At 46.4% G+C, this 25,411-nt stretch overlaps 1 protein-coding gene across 2 annotated transcripts; it reads right to left on the bottom strand.

The window, feature by feature from the left end:
• Positions 1 to 24,740, bottom strand: CHIC1 (cysteine rich hydrophobic domain 1). 2 transcript variants are annotated; one of them, XM_077308364.1, is made up of 6 exons: positions 24,518 to 24,740; positions 17,029 to 17,083; positions 5,246 to 5,401; positions 4,354 to 4,410; positions 2,472 to 2,527; positions 1 to 694 (listed from the first exon to the last, which is right to left on the bottom strand). In XM_077308364.1, the coding sequence occupies exons 1-6, from the start codon at positions 24,697 to 24,699 to the stop codon at positions 691 to 693; spliced, it is 510 nt and encodes a 169-aa protein (XP_077164479.1). In that variant the 5' UTR covers positions 24,700 to 24,740; the 3' UTR covers positions 1 to 690. The 2 variants fall into 2 exon arrangements, with proteins under 2 accessions (XP_077164479.1, XP_077164478.1); XM_077308363.1 differs by having other exon boundaries at positions 2,468 to 2,527; positions 24,518 to 24,735.
• Positions 24,741 to 25,411: the final 671 nt, after the last annotated feature.

Raw genomic sequence — 25,411 nt, 5'->3', positions numbered from 1 at the left:
GTTGGCAAAACAACAGGAGCTATATTACAGTTTGTAAACCTTGGCATCAAACCACACTTTACATTATGCAACGAAGCAATTATTTACAAATCGGTTATGTGTAAAGCAACTGTCACCCCCCCAGCCCACCCCCCACCCAAAACAGAGTGGACTTGCCAGTGATCAGTGCAGTTCCATTACAAGCCTTATGCAGACAGATTATCATACAAGGATTGCTGATTCCTGCAAGCTAACCTTGACCGTTTCTGCTGAAGCATTTGGGTCTGATGCACAACATGGTGCTGCTGAGTCAGGGTGGGAAGCTGACAGGGGGTGTGGGAACTAATAAGGCAAGCATGCTCAGAGCCAACCGTGGACAGCGCTGAGATTATATTCCTAGTGGCAATTTTAATCAATTACGGGCACTAAAAAAAAACCCCAAACCGGGGTGTACGTAACAAGCCTCTTTAGTGAACACTAAAAAAAATGTGCAAATTGTTTTCTTCTTAAAACAAAAGAAAGTAACAGAGCAAAGAAGATCTTCTACCTAAGAACACGCTTGTAAAAAATAATTCACAGCAAAGTAGACCATCTTCTCTCCAACATCCCCTACAAGGCACTACGGGTAGGAAATGACCGATAACACGAAAGGGAACGCTGCTTCTCAGTCGGGCCGAAATATGGGATATTTTGGTAAGAATTCTATTAGGATTACCTACAGAAGAGGAAACAAAACAAAGAAATACATTAGCCAGCACAGCTGCCTCTTTTGACCTTCGAGCACTCTGCAGATACTTTTCGTTCAACCTGGTTGAGAAAAGTAGAGGAGAAATTGTTTCAGACTGGTCTATCCACTAATTTTCTACTGAACCCCGGTTCCAACAAGCTAGATGGGGCTCATGGGAATTGTAGTCCATGGACATCTGGAGGGCTACAGTTTAACTACCCCTACACTAGAACTTTAATTAAACAAAGATTATGGGACATCTCTCTACAACTGGTCTACAGCCCTACTATCATAGCAGGAAATTTACATAAAAACTTCACTCCAGCAAGATATCTGCACCTTTTGGTTTATCCAAAACATCATAGAGCATTCACTCTTGCTCAACTCAATGCCCTTCCCTCAGCTGTTATGGAAGGAAGATAAGCCCGAACCTCCTATGCTCTATGCCTATGTCCATGCTAGGCAGGAGTGGTGAATCTACAGAACATGCACTCCTACAATGCAGCTTTTATCAACACATTCAGATTCAATATACAATACCAATACTGGTCAGACATCAAGGCCAAACAAACATCTCTTATATAACTACGCTCCTTGCTGATATATACAAAGATATCACCTGGAAAGTAGCAAGATTCTGGGCCATTGCCTGCTATATTAGATACAGAAATCTGCCCTAATACGATTTGTTTTAAATATTGATAATATTTTAGTTTAATTTTAAACTGATTAGTTATTTTGAATAATAATGTCGACATTTGATTGTACTCTATGTCAGTGGTCTTTTTATCACCGGGGCCCACTCAACCCCTTTTACTGAGGCCCGGGGGGGAGGGTAGCTTACTCCTCTACTCTCAACCACTGCCCTAACACTCTCTGATCGCTATGGTAATGTTTAAACATCCCTTCAAAATAAGATACAGACACGCCACAACAATGAACATAAGGAACATTTTATGTTCATGTAAATTTTAACTCATGACAATGACAAATCAATGGGAACCCTGAGCTTGTTTCTCTGCAACGAGATGGGAGACAATGACACCCGAAGTGTGCTGTAAAGGGCCGGGGGGGATGAAGGGCCGGGGGGGGGGGAGAGAAGGCGTCCTTCGGGGCCCACCTCCAATTAGTCGAAGGACAACATGTGATCCGCAGCCCACAGGTTGGGGATCACTACTCTATGTTAACCTGCAGGATAAGCTGATCTTTGATCCTGAATAAAGAACTTTGAATTTTGACCTCAGAACACTGGATTTTATCCTAGGATGAGCTATGCCCGAGAAAGCCTTCCGCTCCCTGTCCCTCAGGGTCTCTTTCCTTGAATCCTCAAAGATAGTTTCTGCCTCTTACAGGGACTACCGAGTGGGACAGGAAATCACCTGAGAACAGCAGCCCACCGTACGAAGAGCCGTGCACGTTCCATTTGGACACTTGGGGGCTCCCTCCTTCCTACGCCATCCTGGCTCATCATTAGCCATTTTGGGAGGGCTGGGGGTGGGTGGGTGAACAGGACCATACATGGTCACATCAGCCGATAAATGTTTAACACATTTTTAAAATATATTAAAAAATTAATTAAATCCCACCTGTTTGGAAAACCCTTTCAGGATTGTCAAGAAATATCAGGGTTTCATGAAACCCTGCTGTAGAATATTTCTGCCTTTGCTAAACAATACCATCAAATGACCAATCAGTACAATAGAAAGAAAATAGGGGGCGGGTTTTTTGGCAGCCAAAGACTGAAAAGTGGGAAATACTCACATACTCCATCATGTTGCTGGTTTCACATTTCCTTTTACTCAACTTCCAGTGCAAACCGAGCTGGGAAATAATTGACAACATTTGACGTTAATTGATATTGGCAGCAAAACCTTCCTCTGATCATTTGTTTCCATGACTCTTCCAAGCGTCTATTCACTACTGTAGTCCAGAGGCATCCACTCGGAATGAGAAAATGGTGCAAAACTCCAGCTGCATCCATGAAAGATCTTCCTTCAACGGCCAGGTTAGCACCGTGAAACACATGCCATGCTGTTATGTCCCTTTTTGTGAAACAGACCTTGAGCTAGCAATCCAATTCTTAAGGTCTGAGGCAGTCAATTCCTGTTTGCCAAAGCACTGGGGAACAATAACAGGCTACAGAGAAATATATCCCTATCTTTGTGTGTTAGACGATTCACTTTCACGAAGAGCATTTCTGCTAGCCAGAATTAACATTTTTCCTTCTAAGTTAAAGAAAGGCAGATTCAATAAGACCCCTGTTTCCGAAAGGCTGTGCCTGCATGGCTGTCCTATCCCAAATACGTTGGATCATTTAATTTTAGATGGTCCTTGTTTTGAGAGTTGTTGCCCAGCTTGGGTGATTTCCTTAGGCGAGGCTAATATCACCCCTCTGGATGGGAAACAATTGCCTTGGAATAGTAATGAATAAGAAGGATCCTGTTAAGATGTGCCTAATTGCATCAATTTCAGTTCAGATTTTAGTTGTTAACTTGGAAAGGATGAATACCATGACCGCTTGTAACCGTGCTAGATTATCTGTAACGGTTTTATTTTGCACTTTGACTGCATTTCATCCTTGCTTGATTTTATTTTTGCTTTGCCAATAAAGGCTCTGTGTCTGTGTGCAGACGTGACTCTCGTGTCCCAGTCTTTAGCCTGCCATGCTTTCCCTACTGCGGGAGCAGGTGGCATTTAAGCTTCTCACACACCAGCAGTCAACAGGTCATCTGCTGAGTTTACGAGCACATCATTTTATAAACAGGGCCAATTCCCTTCCCACCAACTGTGTTTCTGGCAAGCTTGGGTGAGCGGGATCTCTGGCATGGTCAGCTTGAAATACTCAAAATGCCAGGATTTCATTCCATTAGCCAAGTAATATGCCCACCTCTTCCACAATGGGAGAATAAAGAGTTATGCCTCTGTTGGAAGGCTACTTTCCACAACTGGGATAATTTTTCTGGCATGCAATACAAAATATGACTCTGAGGATCTTAATGGGAGCTTGCAGAATGTCTGGCTCAGTGATCAGGTAGTTTGGAGTCCACAAACACGTTAGAGACCCACAGGATTTTGGGTAGTTTCAAATGGGTAGCCATGTTGGTCTGAAGCAGCACAACAAAACAATCAGAGTCCAGTGGCACCTTTAAGACCAACAAAGATTTATTCAAGGCGTGAGCTTTCGAGTGCAAGCACGGCTTGAATAAATCTTTGTAGGTCTTAAAGGTGCCACTGGACTTTGATTAGGATTTGGGGTGTAAGCTTTTGCTTCATCCTGTGGGTCTTTAAAAGTCCAACTTATATAGTTAGCGTTGCCCCCTAGTGGCCCAGTTGAGTCTTTGCAGTGGAGTAAGATAATTGAGCTGGGACTGGGCTGGGGAGTTGTGTTCCTGGGCTGTTCCAAGAGGGAAGGCCTCAGGCTGTACTCCAGCAATAAATACACTTATACCTACTCTGCTTATCTGATTCGAACGTCCAGCATTACACTCCTGGATTCAAATCTAGCTCTTTTGCAACCGATCAATGTGGCTTGCCTTTGACTGTGCCCCAGCAATGGATCTTCAAGTAAACCACGTCCCAACTACGTAAAATAATGGCATGCAATCTACAGATGTAAAAAAAATTAATAAAGTCTCTCCTTTGCTTACCTTATGATATAATCTGTTATTTTCCCATTCTAACAACTTCTGAATTGATCTTCTAGTCTAGAAGAAGAAGAAGAAGAAGAAGAAGAAGAATTGGTTTTTATGCCTCACTTTTCACTACCCGGAGAGTCTCAAAGTGGTTGACAATCATCTTTCTTTCCTCTCCCCACAACAGACACCTTGTCAGGTAGGTGAGGCTAAGAGAGCTCTGAGGTGAAACTGCTGTGAGAACAGCTCTAAACAGGACTGTGACTGGCCCAAGGTCAGCCAGATGGTTGCTTGTGGAGGAGTGGGGAATCATACCCAGCTTGCCAGATTAGAAGCCAGTGCTCTTAAGCACAATACCAAAAGTCATATCAGAGTGTGGTTCTGATCCCTGTCTTAAACAGGACCCCAAAACTGGCTTGTGACCCAGATGAAGACATTGAAGTTCTGCACAGAACAGCACTACCCGCCTGCTCCACTCCGGGAAAGTTTGAGACGTGCAATGCAGTACAAGAGAATAAGAAGCACGGAGCCGTCTGCCCTAGTTTAGGAATGGCAAGTGGCCACTTGGGGCAGATTTTGTTGTTACTGCTGCTTAGCCCTGGCCATGACGAGGAAAGAAGGGTGGGACCCAGTGAAATATACAGAATAAGCAAAACAGAGGCCACGGGGACACCTATGGCACTCACCATCACTCTGGCCAGCCCACTGGGTTATCAGTTAGAGTTAATTTCATGTTTCCCATATTTTTCTACTGTTCCATGTTGCTTGTTGTTTCACTTAATTCATTATTGCTAACTTATCTGTATTGTTCCTGTTCTGTTCTATGTGAACTGCCCTGAGCTCCTCGGCTGGTTCGGCCATTAAAGGCCCTCTGTGGATCATGCCACTGCCGTGATCTCCTACTTACTCTCTTATTGAGACACACAACGGGCCACAAGCTGCATCCCAGGGTGCAGCAGCAGCACAATCCGCCACAGAGGAGCCATCTGAGACTGGTGGGCAGATTCTTCTTCAAGCAGGCGTTCACACGACTGATGCTGGTCTTGAACTCTTCAGGAGCAACCTGCAAAGAAAGGGGGTGGTGGTGGTGAATTCATACTGGAAGGAAAGACCACTAAAACCATCAAAAACTGAAATACTATTTTGCACAGAACAAAAGGAAAATGTTCCAGGGGCTACTTAGCATGATTCTGGGTTTTAAAAAGAGTTACAATAGTTTAATTTCATTTTTATAGAGGAAAAAATAGGGCTACTTCGTAACAGGACGAGCCTGGAAATTGCCCCATGTATCTACTGGTGTGAAGCCATGTTATACATTGTTTTAATGTCATGTTACACATTGTTCTATACTGTCGCTGTATACTGTAGCTATATACTGTCGCCTTGCCTATTTAACTTGTATGTGGAGCACATCATGAGACAGGCGGGCTTAGAGGAGTCACAAATTGGGATCAAGATTGCAGGGAGAAATATCAACAACCTCAGATATGCAGATGATACCACTCTAATGGCAGAAAGCGAAGAGGAACTAAAGAGCCTGTTGATGCGGGTGAAGGAGGAGAGTGCAAAATTTGGCTTGAAACTCAGCATCAAGAAAAGGCAGATCGTGGCATCCGGCCCTCTCAATTCCTGGCAAATAGATGGGGAAGAAATTGAGGTAGTGACAGATTTTATTTTCCTGGGCTCCAAGATCACTGCAGATGGGGACTGCAGCAAAGAAATTAAAAGACGCTTGCTCCTGGGGAGGAAAGCTATGGCAAATCTAGACAGCATCCTAAAAAGCAGAGACATCACCTTGACAACAAAAGTGCGTTTAGTCAAGGCTATGGTATTCCCAGTTGCAATGTATGGCTGTGAAAGTTGGACCATAAGGAAGGCCGGGCGTCAAAGAATTGAGGCTTTTGAACTCTGGTGTTGGAGAAGACTCTTGCGAGTCCCTTGGACTGCAAGGCGAACAAACCGGTCAGTCCTAGAGGAGATCAGCCCGGACTGCTCCATAGAAGGTCAGATCCTGAAGATGAAACTCAAATACTTTGGCCACCTCATGAGAAGGACGCCCTGGAGAAGAGCGATGTTGGGATGTTGGGAGCGATCGAGGGCAAAAGAAGAAGGGGACGACAGAGAATGAGGTGGCTGGATGGAGTCACTGAAGCAGTCGGTGCAAACTTAAATGGACTCCGGGGAATGGACAGGAAAGCCTGGAGGATCATTGTCCATGGGGTCGCGATGGGTCGGACACGACTTCGCACCTAACGATACATTGTTCTAACGCCAAATGTATTCCTTTGATATTGCTTATTAGATGTGCCATTCTAATGACTGCACCGATTTATTTAATTATTTTTAATTTTTTAATATTTATATACCACCCTCCCTTGGAGCTCAGGGTGGCTTATGGTATGAATTTTCATTGTCGCTGAGAACATATAACATTTCAAGCGGTAGAATTTGTAACCATGGGATATTTAACATTTGGTATCAAAACCTTATAACTTTATAAAAACCACTGTGTATTCTTTGCTGCGCTATTATTTGAATTCTGTAGGACACAGTTGTGGTGGGAGGGGCTTCTAAATCAGTGGAGTCGCTTCACTGGCCCTGGCTGAAAGCTTGGCAGAAGAGCACATTTTGCAAGCCCTATGGAATTGTTTTAGCTCTGGCAGGGCCCTGATCTCTCCTGGGAACTCGTTCCACCAGAAAAAGCCCTGGCCCTAGCCCTGGCTAAGCAAACCTCCCTGGAGCCAGCTGGTTGGTGTTTGCACAGCATAGTGCTCTCCGGGAGACGTAGGCAGAGAGGCAGTCCCTCAGGAATTCAGAGCCCAGACTGTGTATGGCCTTGAAGGTGACGACCAGAACCTTGAGCCTGATCTAGTATTCAACAGATAACCAGCGCAGCTGTTTGAGCACGGGTTGGATGTGAGCTCTCCAAGGTGTTCCCGTGAGAACCGTGGATGCTGGGTTCTGCACCAGTTGTAGCTTCCAGGTCAGGGGTAAGGCCTGCACAGAGTGGGTTGCAGAAATCCAGCCTATTCATTTATCATATTTATATATACCGCCCTTCCCGAAGGCTCAGGTCGGTTCACGTAAAACGGAAGCAATATGGATAACTTACTTTAACAATAATTAAGTGATAACAACAAGCAACATAGAACAGTAGAAAAATATGGAGAACATTCAAGTAACTCCTACTGATAGTCCAGTGGGTTGGGCGGCACTGCAGTGGGTGCCATAGGAGGGGGCTCAGGAGGGGGCCCCGTGGGAAGTGGTGGTTTGGTCGACCTCAACCAAATGCCTGGCGGAGGGGCTCCTTTTTGAGGGCCCTGTGGAACTGACCTCCTCTGGGAGTGCATTTTACCTAGAGGAGATTGTCGCCTGGGTCACTGTGGCCAGGTGTTCTGGAGCCAGGTAGGGCGCTAGTAGCTTGGCTTGGTGCAAGTGGAAGAATGGACGAGAATGCTGGAAGGGAAGGGAGCATGTGAAGGGTAGGCGCTACTCAAACAAGAGCTATTGCATGCTCAATCAATGACTATCCCAGAAAGACGAAAACACTGCAGGAGCTCTAAGAAGCCTATTTGGATGAACAGAGAACTTCAAGAGGAAATAAGAAAGAAAAGGAAAATGTTCAGGAAATGGAGGGAAGGACAGAGCTCTAAAGAAGAGTACCTACAGGTTACTAGGCCCTGTAGATCAATCATCAGAAAGGCCAAAGCTGAGAGTGAGCTAAGATTGGCCAGGGAAGCCCATTGTAACAAGAAAAGATTTTTCAGTTATGTGAGGAGCAAACGTAAAGTAAAGGAGGCAATAGGCCCACTGTTGGGTGCGGATGGACAAACTCTAACAGAGGATGCAGAGAAAGCAGAAAGGCTTAGTGCCTATTTTACATCTGTTTTTTTCCCACAGGTCAAAGTGTTTAGGCACATCTAGAGATGGCCGTAGCCAAAGGATAGTGTCTGGGTGGCAGGTTAACAAGGATAGAGAGGTTGTCGAGAGGCATTTAGCTGCACTGGATGAGTTCAAATCCCCTGGTCCGGATGAAATGCACCCGAGAGTACTCAAAGAACTTTCCAGAGAACTTGCACAGCCAAGTAACAGGTTTGCTGGATCGGGGAAATTCGGTTGATGTCATTTACTTGGATTTTAGTAAAGCTTTTGACAAGGTTCCCCATGATGTTCTGATGGATAAGTTGAAGGACTGCAATCTGGATTTTCAGATAGTAAAGTGGATGGGGAATTGGTTAGAGAACCTCACTCAGAGTTGTTGTCAATGGTGTTTCATCAGACTGGAGGGAGGAGAGTAGCGGGGTACCTCAGGGTTCGGTGCTCGGCCCGGTACTTTTTAACATATTTATTAATGATCTAGATGAGGGTGTGGAAGGACTACTCATCAAGTTTGCAGATGACACCAAATTGGGAGGACTGGCAAATACTCCGGAAGATAGAGACAGAGTTCAACGAGATCTGAACCCAATGGAAAAATGGGCAAATGAGAACAAGATGCAATTTAATAAAGATAAGTGTAAAGTTCTGCATCTGGGTCAGAAAAATGAAAAGCATGCCTGCTGGATGGGGGATACGCTTCTAGGTAGCACTGTGCGTGAACGAGACCTTGGGGTACTTGTGGACTGTAAACTAAACATGAGCAGGCAGTGTGATGCAGCGGTAAAAAAGGCAAATGCCACTCTGGCCTGTATCAACAGGGGCATCACATCAAAATCACAAGATGTCATAGTCCCATTGTATACGGCACTGGTCAGACCACACCTGGAGTACTGTGTGCAGTTCTGGAGGCCTCACTTCAAGAAGGATGTAGATAAAATTGAAACGGTACAGAGGAGAGCGACGAAGATGATCTGGGGCGAAGGGATCAAGCCCTATGAAGATAGGTTGAGGGACTTGGGAATGTTCAGCCTGGAGAAAAGGAGGTTGAGAGGGGACATGATAGCCCTCTTTAAGTATTTGAAAGGTTGTCACTTGGAGGAGGGCAGGATGCTGTTTCTGCTGGCTGCAGAGGAGAGGACACGCAGTAATGGGTTTAAACTTCAAGTACAACGATATAGGCTAGATATCAGGAAAACGTTTTTCACAGTCAGAGTAGTTCAGCAGTGGAATAGGCTGCCTAAGGAGGTGGTGAGCTCCCCCTCACTGGCAGTCTTCAAGCAAAGGTTGGAGACACACTTTTCTTGGATGCTTTAGGATGCTTAGGGCTGATCCTGCGTTGAGCAGGGGGGTAGACTAGATGGCCTGTGTGACCCCTTCCAACTCTATGATTCTATGATTCTATGATTCTATGGCCTGTGTGGCCCCTTCCAACTCTATGATTCTATGATTCTATGGCCTGTATGGCCCCTTCCAACTCTATGATTCCATGATTCTAATGCCAGCTGTGCTACTCTTGTGATCTGTACTGCCGTGGAAAGGAAGGTGTCAAAGGTCCCGCCCAGGTTCCAGGCCAAGTGTGCTACTAATAGCTTCACCCCTTCCAGATAGGGCAGTTGTGCTTCCTCAGCAGGTCCACTTTAGCTTTACGTTCTGTAATCTGTCTGGGGTTTCAGTTAGAAATGCAGACAATAAACTAACTAAATAACAGAAATATAGATGATCAGATAAGAGTTTTCTATCACGTCATCAACACTAACTGCAGGTGTAGAAGAAGAATATTTTTCTGGACACCGTCTTTAGTGAGTGGCTGTTGTCTCTGCCTAGTCAAGCATGAAGGCTTCCCATATTTCCTGTGAGGGTAGACGAATTAGTTTGTTGACAATGAATGAGGAGGTTATTCCCCTTACTATAGCATTTCATGGACAGACTATCCTTTAAAGAACACCTTATAGCCCCAGTTTCTTTTCTCTGTTTGCAGATTTCACGATGCCAAGGGGCACTTTACATTTTTCAAGACTTGTGCCTCTCTTGAGGTAGTGTTTTGTTTTAAACTGATTTGCATATGGCTGTATCAAAGGGTTTTAGGATTGAAAACCATTTAAATTATTTTTCTTCATGCACTGCACAATGAAGCACCATCGGCTAGTTCTCAACAGTTCTAAAACTGTTGAAACTTTCATTTTGGGGGGGGATAACATGACCCTTTTCTGGAGAAGTTACTGGAAATATGTCAATGATGCGAGGTGGAAGAATTTCCAGAAAAAAATTGAGCGCTATGTTTGGCCATGGAAATTTTATTTTTATTTTATCTACTAGTAATCAAGCCCGCTGCAGCTAAATGCAGCGGGCGCTAGGGACTTACTGTGGGTGGGGGTCCCTCGGCGGCGTTCGTTCTGCGGCGGCGGCGGTCTGATGGGGCGGTGGCTGCCCGGGGCGACGTTCTTTCGGCGGAGGCAGCCTGATGCGGCGAGAGGCACTTTGCGCCTCTCGCCGCGTCAGTCCGAGAGCAACTGCGAGCCGCGCTGCGCGCGGCTCACAGTTACTGGGGCTGGGAATCGGAGGGACCAATCGCCTGCCGATTGGTCCCTCCGATTGTCTGTCGTGAGGAAGGGTCCAATCCGGACCCTTCCTCATCACGGACAAATCCCACCTCGGCAGCCCTTACCCATTTATTTAGTCCATGGTGCCCGCGGCGCCACGGGCGGTTTAAAGATAGTTATTATCAGGGCTGTTGTGCTACAAATCAAATCACGTCAGATTGGATAAACGTGGGGCAGAAACATGACACAGAAAAAAACAAGTGCTAGGTGCTCTTTTGCTGTCATTGTTTAAATGTTGCTAACTTTCAATTTGGAACCAGAAAATGTTCTGACGCAGACCCTCCACTGGACTGCATCCACAACCATCGCACCTTATTGCACAGACAGAAAGTTGCAAATAGACCATTCACTATCTGTTTGAAGGTATAAACTGCCCTCTCTGCCAAAGTAGACTCAGGAGGTGAGCAACATATAAGACAATGCATTTAAACTCACATGGACATGAGCTTGTCTGAAAATCCCATCGACTTCTGTGAACAAAGGAAGGAAGGAGTGACCAGACTCTACAGCAGGGCATGCAAGGCGAGGTGGAGCTACAATCTTCAGTTTGCAGTATCAGTGATCAACAGGATGGAGCAGCTGCACCCTGAAGTACTATGGTCTGCTGCTGGCAGAGAACTTGCAACTCAGTCTTAGAATCACTACTTACTCATTCAAATACGTCACTTATATATTCAACACAGCTTGTAACTTTCTCCCTTTCTTCCTTTTATCCTGACAACAACCCTGCAAAGTAGATCAGACTGAACAGGAGTGACTGCCGCCAGACCTCCCAGCAGGCTTCCATGGCAGAGTAGGGATTTGAACCAAGGTCTCCGAGAACCTAACTGGATACACTGACTCATCAGACCAGCACCAGCTCTACTTCCCCATGGCTAGATTCAACTGGCAGCTGTGTTGGTCTGAAGTAGCACAACAAAATCAGAGTCCAGTCTTAAAGGTGCTACTGGACTTTGATTTTGTTGTACGACTTCCCCACAAGGTAGGCTGACTAAGTTATCATATCTTCGCTCCAGATCCAAAAACTTAATCCAAGTCAAAAGTGACCCCCCCATTTAATATTTTACGTACTTTTGGCCTTCACAGGCTAGCAACTTTGGACATCTTCATCACCAGGTTTATAGAGGTGTGGGAGACAGATGTATGAATTGGCTTTAATGTATTTTTATTTATTTGTATTTATATTTATGGTCAAGGCAGTTTACAAAACACATTGGAGGAGTAACAGAGTTATTGCAGCAAGCACACAAGGGTACAAAACATTCTCAAACCGATCCAGGAGAAGGGAGCTTTCCTGAAAGTTTACAGGGGCTGACCAGACATGAGTGGTATCATACTGGCATCTGTAGGCCAAGCTCCCACCTCCAAAAGAGAGAGAGAGAATTTGAAGAGCAGGAATCTGAGGTCTAACGCAAATGAGGTCTAATCATCCATGAAGGAGAAAAAGGGAAACTTTCATACACCTCCTTGGAGTAACTTGCTAGTAGCAATTTCTAGCACTGCCTGAGGCTATACACACAATAGAAGTGACATGCAGATTCAACCCATGGCTTGGATCCACAGATGCCCATTAATGAGTAACAGATACCACTTGTTGGAAAAACGGCTACTTCCGTGGTATGTCTACCTGGCAGCCCTTAGGCATGACAGCTAAAAGAAAAAGCTCCATTTTCAGAAAGTGTCCTTGTCATGTTCTAGTGGGTCACCGTGTTGGTCAGAAGTAGAACAACAAGCGTTGAGTCCAAGGGCAACTTTAACACCCACAAACATTTATTCATGAGCTTTTGGGTGTGTGCACACTTCCTCAGACAACGGAACAGGGATCATGCCTTGAGGAAGTCTGTTGGTCTTAAAGGTGCCACTGGGCTCAAATTTTCTTGTCCTGTTCTGTCTGCAGGCTTCCCAGAGCCTTCTAGTTGGTCCTTCCTAAACAGGGCGTCAAACAAGACAGATCCATGGTTTGACCCAGTGCGGATGCTTTTATATTGACCAGCAGTCTATATACAGTTGACTCCATCAACTCTGAATTCCACCTCATTCTGTTGTGTCTATCCGGCTGCTATCAATGGCACCTTTAAGACCCGAGGTGCCATGAAGCAACCGTGTCAAAAAATGGATGACCCTTCCGTTGCAATGTGAAGAACCGGCAAATGATATGGAGCACGAAACATCGCAGCCGCACTGGAATGCAGGAGGAGGGGCCTTTTAAGTTGGGAGCATTTCCCAGGGGCAGTATGGTAACATGATAGCTCTCAAAGAACAAGCAAAGAACGTTTAGGAATGCTGGAATTTGTCTGGCCCCGAGGAAGCAAAACAAGAGCAGCTACCCCAGAGCGCACTCTAAAAAGAGTTTTTGTCAGGCTCAATACACCATAAAAGGGGTGGAGGGAAGGGCCATAATATTTTACAACAGGATACGAGAGAGCGGGAGAGAACAAGCTTAACCCAACAGGCCCAGCTCTGTCTTCTTGGCCAGTGCGACTGGCCCTATCCATCACACCTTGGGCTGAATCACAATACCAAGGGGTCAGGTTTACGACTTACACTTCCCTGCATTGCACACCAATTTCCCCGTGGGAGCCCCAGCAGGGAAGGCCCACTGATTGCTCCAGGTGAGAGCAAAGTGGAAGTCAGAAGGATTTTAAGGCCATATATCACGAAGATGGATGTGTCTCTTTGGCAGAAAGTCAGAGCTAAGAACAAGCCTCCTCTTAACTGAGCACATAATTCTAGACACATGCTGCACATTGGAACACTTGTGAACATATCACAAACAAAGCTTCTAAGGAAAACACATTTAAAATGAATCAAATGCTTTTTAAAAAATGATCCTAAGGTTAAAAAGGGGAGAAAGGTTCAGGTCTGTGCTCTCCTTTGCATCTTTTCTTTTCATTCATTATTTCTGACAGTTGCTTATGAATTATGTAATTATGTACCAATCCAGCCCTGTACTACTTTCCGAGACATTTTGTCTCATTCTGGTCTAATATTCTCGTCTCACTCTCGCTGGCATTCAGGATATTATGCTGCGTTACCAGTGCTTACAAAAAGTCCTACTAAAAGCAGTTTAACTGTTTAAAGGAAACATCAGGGAAACACTTTTTAACTGAAAAATAATACAATCCATAAAATACATCTATCCTCAATCAGCCGAACAGTGATCCAAGTTACCATGGAGTCTCGCTAATATTATCTCATTACTGTCCTAGAATTCCACGAACTTCTCACAAGCATTATTGAAAAGGCCCCCTTTCTGTATGTCTATTTTTGACATTAATCATGTTAATTCTTCAGTTTCTGCAACGAACTGGCTTCAGGAGACAGATGATTAGCAAAGCTGCTGATAATAAACAACAGTAGATCTTGTCAGTAGATATTAAAACTTTAACATCTACTGGCTAAGTGTTTAGGCAAGTAGTTATTACCAATTTGCTAATCAACTGTCCCTCAAAGCCACAGAGTATATGGCACCAGGTTCAATGTACCGTTTTAGGTTTTTGTAGCATGTTCTATACCAAGTTTAACAAATGGATAACTCTTTTCCACCTAGGGTTCTCTCTTCTCCCCAGTTCCCTATATTCAGCAGTAAGACAGGACTGGTTAGTTACCTTAAACCAGGGGTAAAACTGCGGCCCTCCAGATGTCCATGGACTACAATTCCCAGGGAATTCTTCTGGGAATTCTTCTGGGAATTGTAGTCCATGGACATCTGGAGGGCCGCAGTTTGACTACCCCTGCCTTAAACATTCATATTAAGCTGGGTTCCCCAGTACAAAGGGAGCAAGACATCATTACAGATATGACGTATTGAAGAAATCCACTTTTATATTCACAACTTACTTTGAGCTTACAGCTTAATAGACTGGGGAGGAAAGTTCTCATTATATGTATTTTTAATATAGGTACATCTCTGTACTTAAAGCCACACCAGCCATGGCTAACTGTGAGTTCAGGAGTTTAAACTGGAATGCGTAAATGAGCCACCATGCACAGTGCCAAACCAGCATTCAAAATAAACTGCTTCCCTCGACCAGAATGTTCTGCTGTGTATTTACTGAAAGGAACTTAATCCCTGCAAATGCTTTTCATTCATTAAAGTAGCAGACCATCTCTCAATGTGGCAAAACAGAAGGCTTGATGCTGTTAGGGCTCCTCCCTCAGAGATTTCCAGGCACTGCAAAACCTTGCCCTAGCCAAAACACAATGGAGAAAGGATCCCGGTGAGCTAGAAGGCAATTTGTCAGTTATTTCAGGACAGCTGGAAGATCTGCCAGACAGTTAGCAGAGTCTGAAATAATTTCCACCACTGCCCTTCCATGTTCCCCTCTAATTTGTGACTTATTCCAGGTGTCTCCTGCTAAGGCCAAAGGAAGGACAGCTCTACAAGTGAAAACAGGATGAGAAGGCAGCAGGCAGTACCACTTAAAGAGCACTAGAGGATTTATTTATGTCGCAATTTATATCCCGCCGTTCTCAGTAAACTGGCGGGTCACACTAAAAACCCCAATACAGTATTAACCCATTAAAACCCCCTATGGCAGTGACAAAACAATCCAATGGTGCTAACTAAAAGCTTAAAACCGGTCACAGGGGGAGCCCTGAGCGCCGACCTCCTTACCCACAATGGCCAGCTAGTGGGAGCATCCAGTCTTGCACTTCATTCTTCTCTTGTCCAGAGGGGTCTCAGATCTTCCTGGGCTGGCCTCAACTATAGACCTGGAGGAAGAGCTTCATCTTACAGGCTCTGTGGAACACTGAAAGCTCCTGCAGGTCCCTCAGCTCATCCGGGAGCTCATTCTATCAGGTCGGGGCCAGGAGCAAAAAAGACCTGGCCCTGGTCGAGGCCAGCTTCCCTGGGGCCTGGAATCACCAATAAGTTACTACCAGCAGAGAGTAAAGCCGTGAGGGGGGCCTAGGGCAATAGGTGGTCCCTCAGATATGTAGGTCCCAGACCGCAAAGGGCCTTACTTTTAGAATTCCGTTTTCTGCATTTTTTATGCTGCCTCATGACTGATTCTTTTTTTTTTTTGGATTGTTTCTAATTTTTAGTAATCCTAATTCCATTGCATTGTTTATTGAATGCTTCATACTATTTGCCTGCACCGTTGACCTGCACTGGGGCTGAGAGAGGAAGGTGGGCTATGAATTAAGGAAATAAACTCTGAAAATCACTGCATTAGGACTTCACTTTTAAAAGTGCAAGGAAGATCACTGACTGCACAAAAGCAGCTGGACCTGGGCACTTTTTCTGCAGATACAGACAGGAATAAAAGTTAACCATTGTACCTCTGCTCTGATCAGAAAAAGGCCAAAGATTCCTTTCTGTTAAGGCTTTGAAAAAAGCATATGGCTGCCATGCAAGTGACACCAACACTATCTTGAATATTTTAAAACATTGTCCAGCATGAAGGAAAAAAGAAATGGTCAGTGGGTCAAAGGGAAGATGCATGCCAAGTACAAGATTCCTACTGGGTGGAAGGAGCTCCTGGAGGAGAGCTGTCCGGTCCGAGCTGTCCCAGTTCTGCAGGGCCTGCAAGACGGAGCTCTTCCGCCAAGCCTTTGGTTGGGGCCAGTGGTCCTAATAACATCAAACCGGCTTCCCCCAGAGAAATCTCTCCTTGGAGAATCTCCTCTGACAGATGTACCGAGAAATGGCTGTAGGCACGGAGATGTTGACATTTTAAAATTCTAAATGATGATTGTGTTTAAGGTTTTAACTTGTGTTTCTGATATAAATGTTTGTTGTACAATGCCCTGAGCCATATGGGAAGGCCAGATATGAAGCAAATAAATTAAATCCCAGTAGGTGATTCAAAACTAGCATCATTTAACATTTGCAATGGTGCTTAAAATATGCAAGGCAATGTATACTGATAAAAGTGTTCAGGTCCTTGCATCAAGGTATGCTAGGCATGTTATCCATAAATACGGAGTCCAAATATTAAGAGAGACAGGTCAACAGTAATATGGATTTCAGAAGGGTGAAATGACTTGCAGGCATTCAAGAAACCTGCTTTGGATCCAAGGGACACCCTGCCTTTGAATGAATTTACTAGAATGTAGTTTTCCCTGAGATCAGTGAACACACACAGATGCAAATAAAACCATTTAGGTCCATAGTATTTGATACGAAGAAGGGTTGTCAAAATGAAGATATACAACCAGTGAAAGGGAAATATGCTTTATAAAGTTGGTGCAAACTTGGACTTACCTTCCCTGTCAGAACAGAGGGAAATTCTGTGTCAAACTTGTTGCTCAAGCCAAACCTTGAAAACAAAACAAAAAAGAAAAAGCATTTCCACCCAACCTAGGCTTCTTTCTTTCACAGTAGTTGTTTTTATCCATACTGCTTTCAAATGGACACCCAAGCAAGTAGTTCACAGAACAAGACATACATTTTAACAGAAACATATCTCCTTTTTTTAAAGGGAAGTAATTTCAAGACATGAATAGCTTAGGAACTGTGTACTCGTGCTCCTCGTAATAGCTGACAAGGTAATTATATTTTCTATTTTGACAAGTGTCCAGCATTCACCCCACCAGTTCACCACTTAAGCTGATTAACTGTAAACTCTTATATGTGGGAATTATTAACAGTATTCAGGACATAACCGCCCTAACTCCGAATTAAAACGATTTTCTGAAGCTTACTTTGTCATGTTTCCCACGCATGAATACTAACATAGCAAGCAACATTTTAATTGTGATCCCAGATAATTCTTCATAGGGCAGGATCAGGCAACAATGATGCCCCGACTCTCAGCTTATATTCCAGTAGGTGGACTCAGGTCGTATTCCAACTCTTTGTGTTTCAGGAAAACTGCTAAATGTTTTAGATTTGGGTTGGTTTGTTACACATTACAGCACCATCTAAATTTATACTACCCACATTCATCTTATATTCATCTTTGGAAATTTTTAAACAGAGGCTGGACAGCCATCTGACAGAGAGGCTGATTCTGTGATGATTCAAGGGGGTGGCAAGTTACAGTGGATGAGCGATAGGGTTGTGGGTGTCCTGCATAGTGCAGGGGGTGGGACTAGATGATCCAGGAGGTCCCTTTCAACTCTATGATTCTATGATTCTATATAACTGCTTTGGAATTTGGGGCTATATACTGATGATGACACGGTGGCTAGCTAATAGGTGCTCTGCAGAACTGGCTCCCACACACATCCTCCTGTTTCAAACCGAACCATACTGAAAACTTGTAGTCATTTTTCAGAACTCACTCAGAGACAAAAGGATTGGGGGGTGGGGGGCGAGAGATAGCTATTGAGTGCCACCTATCTATACAATCTTGGAAACAGTAAACAAAAGAAGCGCTTCCACTCTCCCCAGATGTTCAGTCTTGCCCACAGCAGGACCAGAGGGTTGATATTAAAAACTCCCTCTCCCTCAGAGACTAGGCCCCTGCCCCAGAAATCAGGTCGAAACAATGGAGTGTTTTCTTCTCCACGGCCCCATTTATAATATGGTCCATGATTAAATAATACAAATCCTATTAGAGAGGTGCTCAGTTCAGAGAGCAAAAGAAAAGATAAAGAAACCTGTAAGTGATGAGAATCCCCAAACCACACTTTGCACCACTAAATTCTGTGCTGCCACCATTACGATGAGCACAAAATTTCACAGGGAACTAATTTTTTTTTGCATTTTTAATAATAGCTGTAAGTTTGCAAATTCTATATAAATGACTGTTTAATTATGGTTTTATGAATCTGAGTTTTAAATGCATTCAACATTTTACTTCATATTTGTTGTTCAGGCCTAAATGATTATAAATAGTTGTCTGCTTGCTTTGGTAGTGAATACAGCAAAAGTGTGGCAGACATTTATTAATGCAATATGTTTGCCTGCAACCTTAGGTAAAGGACTTCAGCACTCTGAATGGACTATAATGCTGTCAACACAATTCAGGTGCCACGTTAGACCTGTCTCAGGTTGATCTGAAATAGAATGAACTCTGAATCAGCCGATGAAAAGGGGGGGAGCTATTCACCAAAACAGGAAAGAAACCTAACAAGGATCAGCCCTCAACATCCTCATGCTTCTCGATCTGTCGGCCACATTTGATGTGGTCGACCATAAATTGTTAGCCCACTGCCTCGCTGGAGCTGGGATTAGGAGGACAGCCTTACAGTGGCTGGTCTTTCCTCCAGCACCGGACACAGAGGGTGGCAGTGGGGGAAGAGTTGTCTGGCCCCTTTGCACTCCACTGTGGGGTGCTGCAGGGGGCGATACTCTCCCCCACCCTTTTCAACATCTATATGCGCCCTCTGGCACACCTGGTCCAGGGTTTGGGGCTGGGCTGTCCTCAGTACACTGATGAGACTCAGCTCTATCTCCTGATGGATGGATGGCCAGCTGGACTCTCCCTCAGAAACATTTGCCAGTTGTTTGGAAGCAGTGTCTGGATGGCTCAGACACTGAAATTCAACCCCTTTTAGACGGTCCTGTAGTTGGGTAGAAGGGGGCAGGACCAGGAAGCATGTCTACCCTGCCTGGATGGCGTGCAGCTATGGAGGCTCAGATCACTTGGTAGCCCATACAGCGTTTTACCATCTGCTCCAAGCTAGGCTACTAGTGCCCTATCTGTCCCCAGAACGCTTGGTCACAGTGATCCATGCAGTGGTCACCTCCAGATTAGACTTCTGTAACTTGCTCTAGGCAGGCCTTCCCTTATCTCTGACCCAGTAATTGCAGTTGGTGCAGAATCATCTTGGAGAGCCCACATCCAGCCTCTGCTGAGGCAGCTGCAGTGGTTACCAATTAGCTTCCAGGTCAGGTTCAAGGCCTGCCTGCCCCAACCACAAGAAAACTGGTAGCATCCACTTCTCTCCACCCCCACCCCCACCCCATCGGAGCTCTTCCCCCGGCCCCTCAATGAGCATGCCGCCCCACATTCGCCCCACAGATCCCGGGGACATTCCCTGCTCCCACAGGGGACTGCTGCCTCCACACACACCGACCCTGCTCCCCCACAACACGGGAACCTTCTAGACGCCCCCTCACCCCCCCCTTGCCTGCCTGCTGCTGAAAAGGCCCTTTCCCTGCCATGAGGCCCACGTCTGCCGAGGGGAGCACGGGGGAGAGGCCGTCGCCCCAGGGAAATGAGCACCCTGCACGGAAATGGGACCTCGGGGGAGGGGCAGGAATGGCAGCGAGGAACTCCGAAGGACTGCAAGGGGGCTCACCACAGGACAGGGCATGCTAGCACCCATTGTATTAAAATACACAATGGGCTTTCAATCTAGTACAGTATAACTCGGTAACCATGTCAATGATTAGTAATAATAAAAGTGATCACAGACAGAAAAGTGTTTAACAACATCAACATATAAACAGTCCCATGGTTGGTCAATTCAGGGTGTTTGCTTTGGGGGGGGCAGAGTTCAGGGGGCCCATTAGATGTTGCCAGTTTTGGTCAACTTCAATCAAATGCCTGGCGAAAGAGCTCCCTTTTGCAGGCCTTGCAGAACTGATCTCACTTTTAGATAAACGGATACGTTTATGCCAGATCTGCAGAAATTTTGAAAACAGAAAAAAGAAAACAGGCATGGAAAGGGGAGAAACTGAAATAGATGTCAGATACTTATTTTCCTATCATTATTTTCGTTCGTTAAAGGAAGTATAAGTTTGATAGGAAAACACATTTATTTAGCATTTGTAAAATGCATCACATAATTCAGTTTGCATGTAAAACTGTATTGTACTGTAATATATGAGAAACCACAGCACATGTGCTTAATTTTTGCTGAGTGGCAGATGAAAAAAAATTAAAGCTGAAGGCAGAAAATGAATTCTGTAGTATGCCGGAGAAAGTATGTTATATGGACAGATATGGTAGGTAGCCATATGGTCTGAAGCAACTGAACAAAGTTTGATTCTTCTGGCACCTTTAAGATCAACAAATCAACAGCAGGTTTAAATTTTATAACACTGAAAATACTGAACTCTTTAATAATGTATTATCACTAAACACGTTATACCAATTGTCAAAATTATTTACATTTAAACAAAAACAATCTTGAAAACATTGTATATGTCAACAGTACATACATGAATTATCATTAACTAGTAAAAAAGCCCAATGCACTTTGAAATGCAATGGCCGCTAGCAGTGAGAGTGGGTTTGGTGGGGGGGACTACCTGGAGCGGCTTGCGAGCCGCTGGCGAGTGGCAGGAGTCCTGGAGTTTCGTTGGCCTGAGGCGGAGCGGCGGCGCCTCCTCGGCTGCGAGCCGACTCCATCTGGGGTTCCGTCGGCTGCCATTTTGGGGACGGGAGTGATCAGGGACGGGAGAGCCCGGCAGCCGCACGCAGGGCGGCTGGTGGGGGCTCCCTGGGCGGCGGCCTGACTCCGTAGCCGGCGTCGTCGTGAGGCGGAGCGGCGGGCGGCGGCTCCATCTGCGGTCCCTCGAAGGTGCGGTTTAATCAGGGACGGGAGTCCCCGGCAGCCGCACGCAGGGCAGCTGGAGGGGGCTCTCTGGGCGGTGGCCTGACGCGGCGAGAGGCGCTTTGCGTGCGGCTGCCGGGGACTCCCTAGCCGGCGGCCTGACGCGGCGGGAGGCGCTTCGCGCCTCCCACTGCGTCAGGCCGCCGGGCAGGGAGCACCCGCCGGCGGCCTGACGCCTCGGGAGGCGCTTCACTTCTCGCCTCCCGAGGCGTCAGGCCGGCGGCCAAGGAGCAACTGCGAGCCGCGCTACGCGCAGCTCGCAGTTGCTCCGGCAAGGAATCGGAGCGACCAATCGGCAGGCGCTTCGCGCCTGCCAATTGGTCCCTCCGATACTCTGTCATGAGGAAGGGGCCAATCGGCACCCTTCCTCATCCCGGACACAGCCCACCTTCCAAGGGCTTAGTTTTATTTAGTCCGTGGCGCCCGCGGCGCCACGGGCGGTGTAAAGATTAATGTAGTGTTTTAAAATAAAAATACTATACATTTTGAGTAAAGCCTTCTCTTTCATATTATTTCATTTGAAACAAAACAAAAAAAATACTATACATGAAGTGTTTCCTGGTGTTCTCCAAACTTCCCAATTTTCCACTTGGAAAAAATTATGGAAGTTCTCAATTTCTTGCTATGTATTTGGAATGAGTTAAATGCTTTCTGTGAAAAGGTTTTCTTACTCAAAAATGGAGACATTATATAGAAGGTCCTGAGCCTTCAAACCCCAAACCATGATGCTAGTGGCCATGATTTTGAGTAATAAGCCTGAAGAACATTTGGAAAATCAAAAGTAACTATGTGCCTTTTTGAATCACTTCTCATCCAGGTGATTTCAAAGAAATATACATCTGCATGGCGGACAGGTGAAAACCTTAAAGTAGTAGTAAGGACAACAGGGAGAAGCAGCCAGGGTACAACAGCTTCCTTTCCTTTCAGTACTCTCGAAGGTGTTCAGAGAGCTTCCGTATTCACAATCACTACACTTGGTAAAACTTAGAAGCACGGGGATTCTCTTGTCTGCACTGCAGCATAGAAGCAATGGACTGAATTACGCAGCGGGAGAGGTGTGCACTGCTACATAGAGGAACTAGAAAGCCCTGGACTGTTTTGCAGCAATTCTGAGAGGAGACCAGAAGCAGAAGAGTTTGCTCTCCCCTGACAGGGCCCTTCTTCCTGTTTAAAGCTGCCTATGTGCCACTCTTGAAATCCGCAAATCAATTGCTTTAATGCATGCGTCCATTCAGCTTTAGAGTGCTGTGCTCCACAGAGCAATCTGGCCACAAACTCTTTCCCCTCCCAGCTCCGCTGGTTAAAAGACAGAGAGGGGAGGAATGTCAAATGAGGCTTATTTAGTTATGCCAGAAGACTCCTCAGAGACATAAAACAGCAGTTTGACTCAACTGTGGGTGTGATGGGGAGGCTCTGAGGCCCAGATGCTTGGCAGAGTCTTGAACTCTAGATTCCAGTTCACTGGCTTCCCACTCCACCAGTTTCACACCAACCTCTGTAACTCTTTCCAAGTATATCAAGTCGGGCTCTTGCCTTAAACCCGGAACTCAGTTTTGTACAATTGTTTATGATTACCAATCAATTCAGATCAGAAAGCCCATCTTTATACCAGTGAGATATATAGAAATAGCTGGTGTAAGCAAAGGAAAAACACTCTGCATATGCTCAGATGCTTTGCTTTGTGTAGTTGATCTGTCTCAGTACTGAAAGCAGGTCCCAGAAGAGGTCCTTTATACATGCTCAGAGGCTTGTCTCTGCTTCACCTGCAACTTACCTGGCCCAGCAGGGTACATGGAAGTTCCAGGAATGGCAGTCTGCACATCCTCAGGGGCTCTCTGTCACCTTACCATCATGGCCCATCGCTGTATAATAGCAGCATAGAAATAATAGAAAACGTGGCCAAATTTTTGCAGGGTGCATTCAAACTGTGTCAGGATTACAGTTAGGAACAATTGGATGCATACTTCTAATTCCTTCTGGGTTATTTGTATTTACTTATTCTAATTTTAACTGTGATACAGTTTTATATGGCAATACATTTGGATTGGAATAAAAGGCGCATCTAGAACTACACTCTGCACATGCTCAGGGACGCTAGAGTTCAGGGGCTTCCCGTGCCGCAAGCAGGCTCGGGGAGGGGGGGGAGACTGCTGCACATCCACTCAGAGACCTGCCTTGCTCCAAATCCAATTTGTAGAGGGGGTGGGGGCTCTCTGCAAACAGACTCTGCACACTCACAGGGGCTCTCTGCCACCTTGGCATGCGTGGCCCATCCTCAAATAGAATCATAGAATCCTCACAGAATCCTAGAATCATAGAATCATAGAGTTGGAAGGTGGCCATACAGGCCACCTTGCCACGCATGGCCCATCCTCAAATAAAAGGCGCTCCTCGAACTGCACTCTGCACGTGCACAGGGGCTCTCTGCCACCTTGCCACTCATGGCCCATCCCCAAATAAAAGGCGCTCCTCGAACTGCACTCTGCACGTGCTCAGGGGCTCTCTGCCACCTTGCCACGCATGGCCCATCCTCAAGTAAAAGGAGCTCCTCAAACTGCACCTGCCTAGGTGTGCTCCTCGAACTGCACTCTGCACATGCTCAAGTTCTCTCTGCCACCTTGCCACGCATGGCCCATCCTCAAATAAAAGGAGCTCCTCAAACTGCACTCTGCACCTGCTTAGGGGCTCTCTGCCACCTTGCCATGCATGGCCCATCCCCAAATAAAAGGCGCTCCTCGAACTGCATTCAGCACGTGCTCAGGGGCTCTCTGCCACCCTGTCATGCATGGCCCATCCCTGCATAAAAGGAGCTCCGGGAATTGCACTCTGCACGTTCTCAGGAGCTCTCTGCCACCTTGCCACTCATGGCCCATCCCCAAATAAAAGTTGCTCGTCGAACTGCTCTCTGCACCTGTTCAGGGGCTCTCTGCCACCCTGTCATGCATGGCCCATCCCCAAATAAAAGTTGCTCGTCGAACTCCTCTCTGCACCTGCTCAGGAGCTCTCTGCCACCAGGTCATGCATGGCCCATCCCCAAATAAAAGGAGCTCCGGGAATTGCACTCTGCACGTGCTCAGGGGCTCTCTGCCCCTTGTCATCATCCCCGCATTAAAAGGAGCCCCAGCTCAGGGGGAACCCCGACCCCAGCACTCTGCCCCTGCTCAGGAGCGCTCTTGCTCCGCGCTGGCCCCGCCCCCCGGCCCCGGCCCCGGCCCCGGCCCCGCCCCCCGCGCGGTCCTTACACGGTGATGTGCCCGGCGCCCCTCACAGCCACGGGTTCGGGCGCGTCCCGGGGCCGCGGCAGCTCCTGGCTCCTCACCACAGTCCGGGCCGCGCCCTCCGCGTCGTCGTCGTCCTCCTCCAGCTCGTCGATGGTGTCAAAGTCGGCCATGTTGGGGAGCAGGACGCTCATGGCCCCGCGCATGCGCCGCGCCGGGAAGGCGGGGCGAAGGGAACAGGCGCCGCGCGCATGCGCCGACGCATGGAGCCGGGACGCGGCTGAGAAAGGGCCCACGTGCTGCGCCCGCCTCGCGCCTCTCGGCAGGCGGCGGGGCGGGGCGGGGCGGGGCGTGCAGGGGCATCCCCCGCCTCGGTCATGCTAGAGGCCTCGTGGACATGCTCATTTTCTCCGTGCAGGGTGCAAGGACAGAGCGGGCCAAGCAAAAGACCTCCTGGACCGGTTGGTTTTCTGCAGTTAGGATGCTTTTAAGAATAACATTGGACAGGCCGAAAATTGATTCATTTGGACTGCAGTGCTGCAGATGGCTTTTGTGGAACTCATGAGTAAACGCTCCTCATTTTAAAAAGTTGCTTTTTGTAGAGGACGGAGTTGCTCATGCAAAAGATCTGGACATGCTAGCTTTCTTCGTGCTGGGTGTTTTTAAAAATAATATAGGATAAGAGGGGAATTGATTCATTTGGACTTCCCTACTGGAGAAAGTTTCTGTGGATTCCATGGACAGCAAAAGGTGAGGCAGAGACAGCCCTGAGATTACTGAAGAAGAAGAAGAGTTGGTTCTTAGATGCCACTTTTCTCTACCCAAAGGAGTCAAAGAGGTTTTCATTCGCCTTCCCTTTCCTCTCCCCACAACAGACACCCTGTGAGGGAGGGGAGGCTGAGAGAGCCCTGATATTAC

This window comes from Paroedura picta, chromosome 13 (genome assembly GCF_049243985.1).
Source record: "Paroedura picta isolate Pp20150507F chromosome 13, Ppicta_v3.0, whole genome shotgun sequence".
In the NCBI taxonomy this organism is placed as follows: domain Eukaryota; kingdom Metazoa; phylum Chordata; class Lepidosauria; order Squamata; family Gekkonidae; genus Paroedura; species Paroedura picta.
This window is presented reverse-complemented; position numbering and strand designations above follow the sequence as displayed.

What these genes read in the sequence shown, in the direction of transcription:
- CHIC1 (XM_077308363.1), bottom strand. Translation starts at nt 24,699, where the DNA reads ATGCGCGGGGCCATGAGCGTCCTGCTCCCCAACATGGCCGACTTTGAC. An exon ending in ATAACAGATTATATCATAAG is followed by an intron (nt 2,528 to 4,353) that starts GTAAGCAAAGGA and finishes ATTATTTCCCAG; the next exon opens with CTCGGTTTGCACTGGAAGTT. An exon ending in CCAGCAACATGATGGAGTAT is followed by an intron (nt 695 to 2,467) that starts GTGAGTATTTCC and finishes CCTCTTCTGTAG; the next exon opens with GTAATCCTAATAGAATTCTT.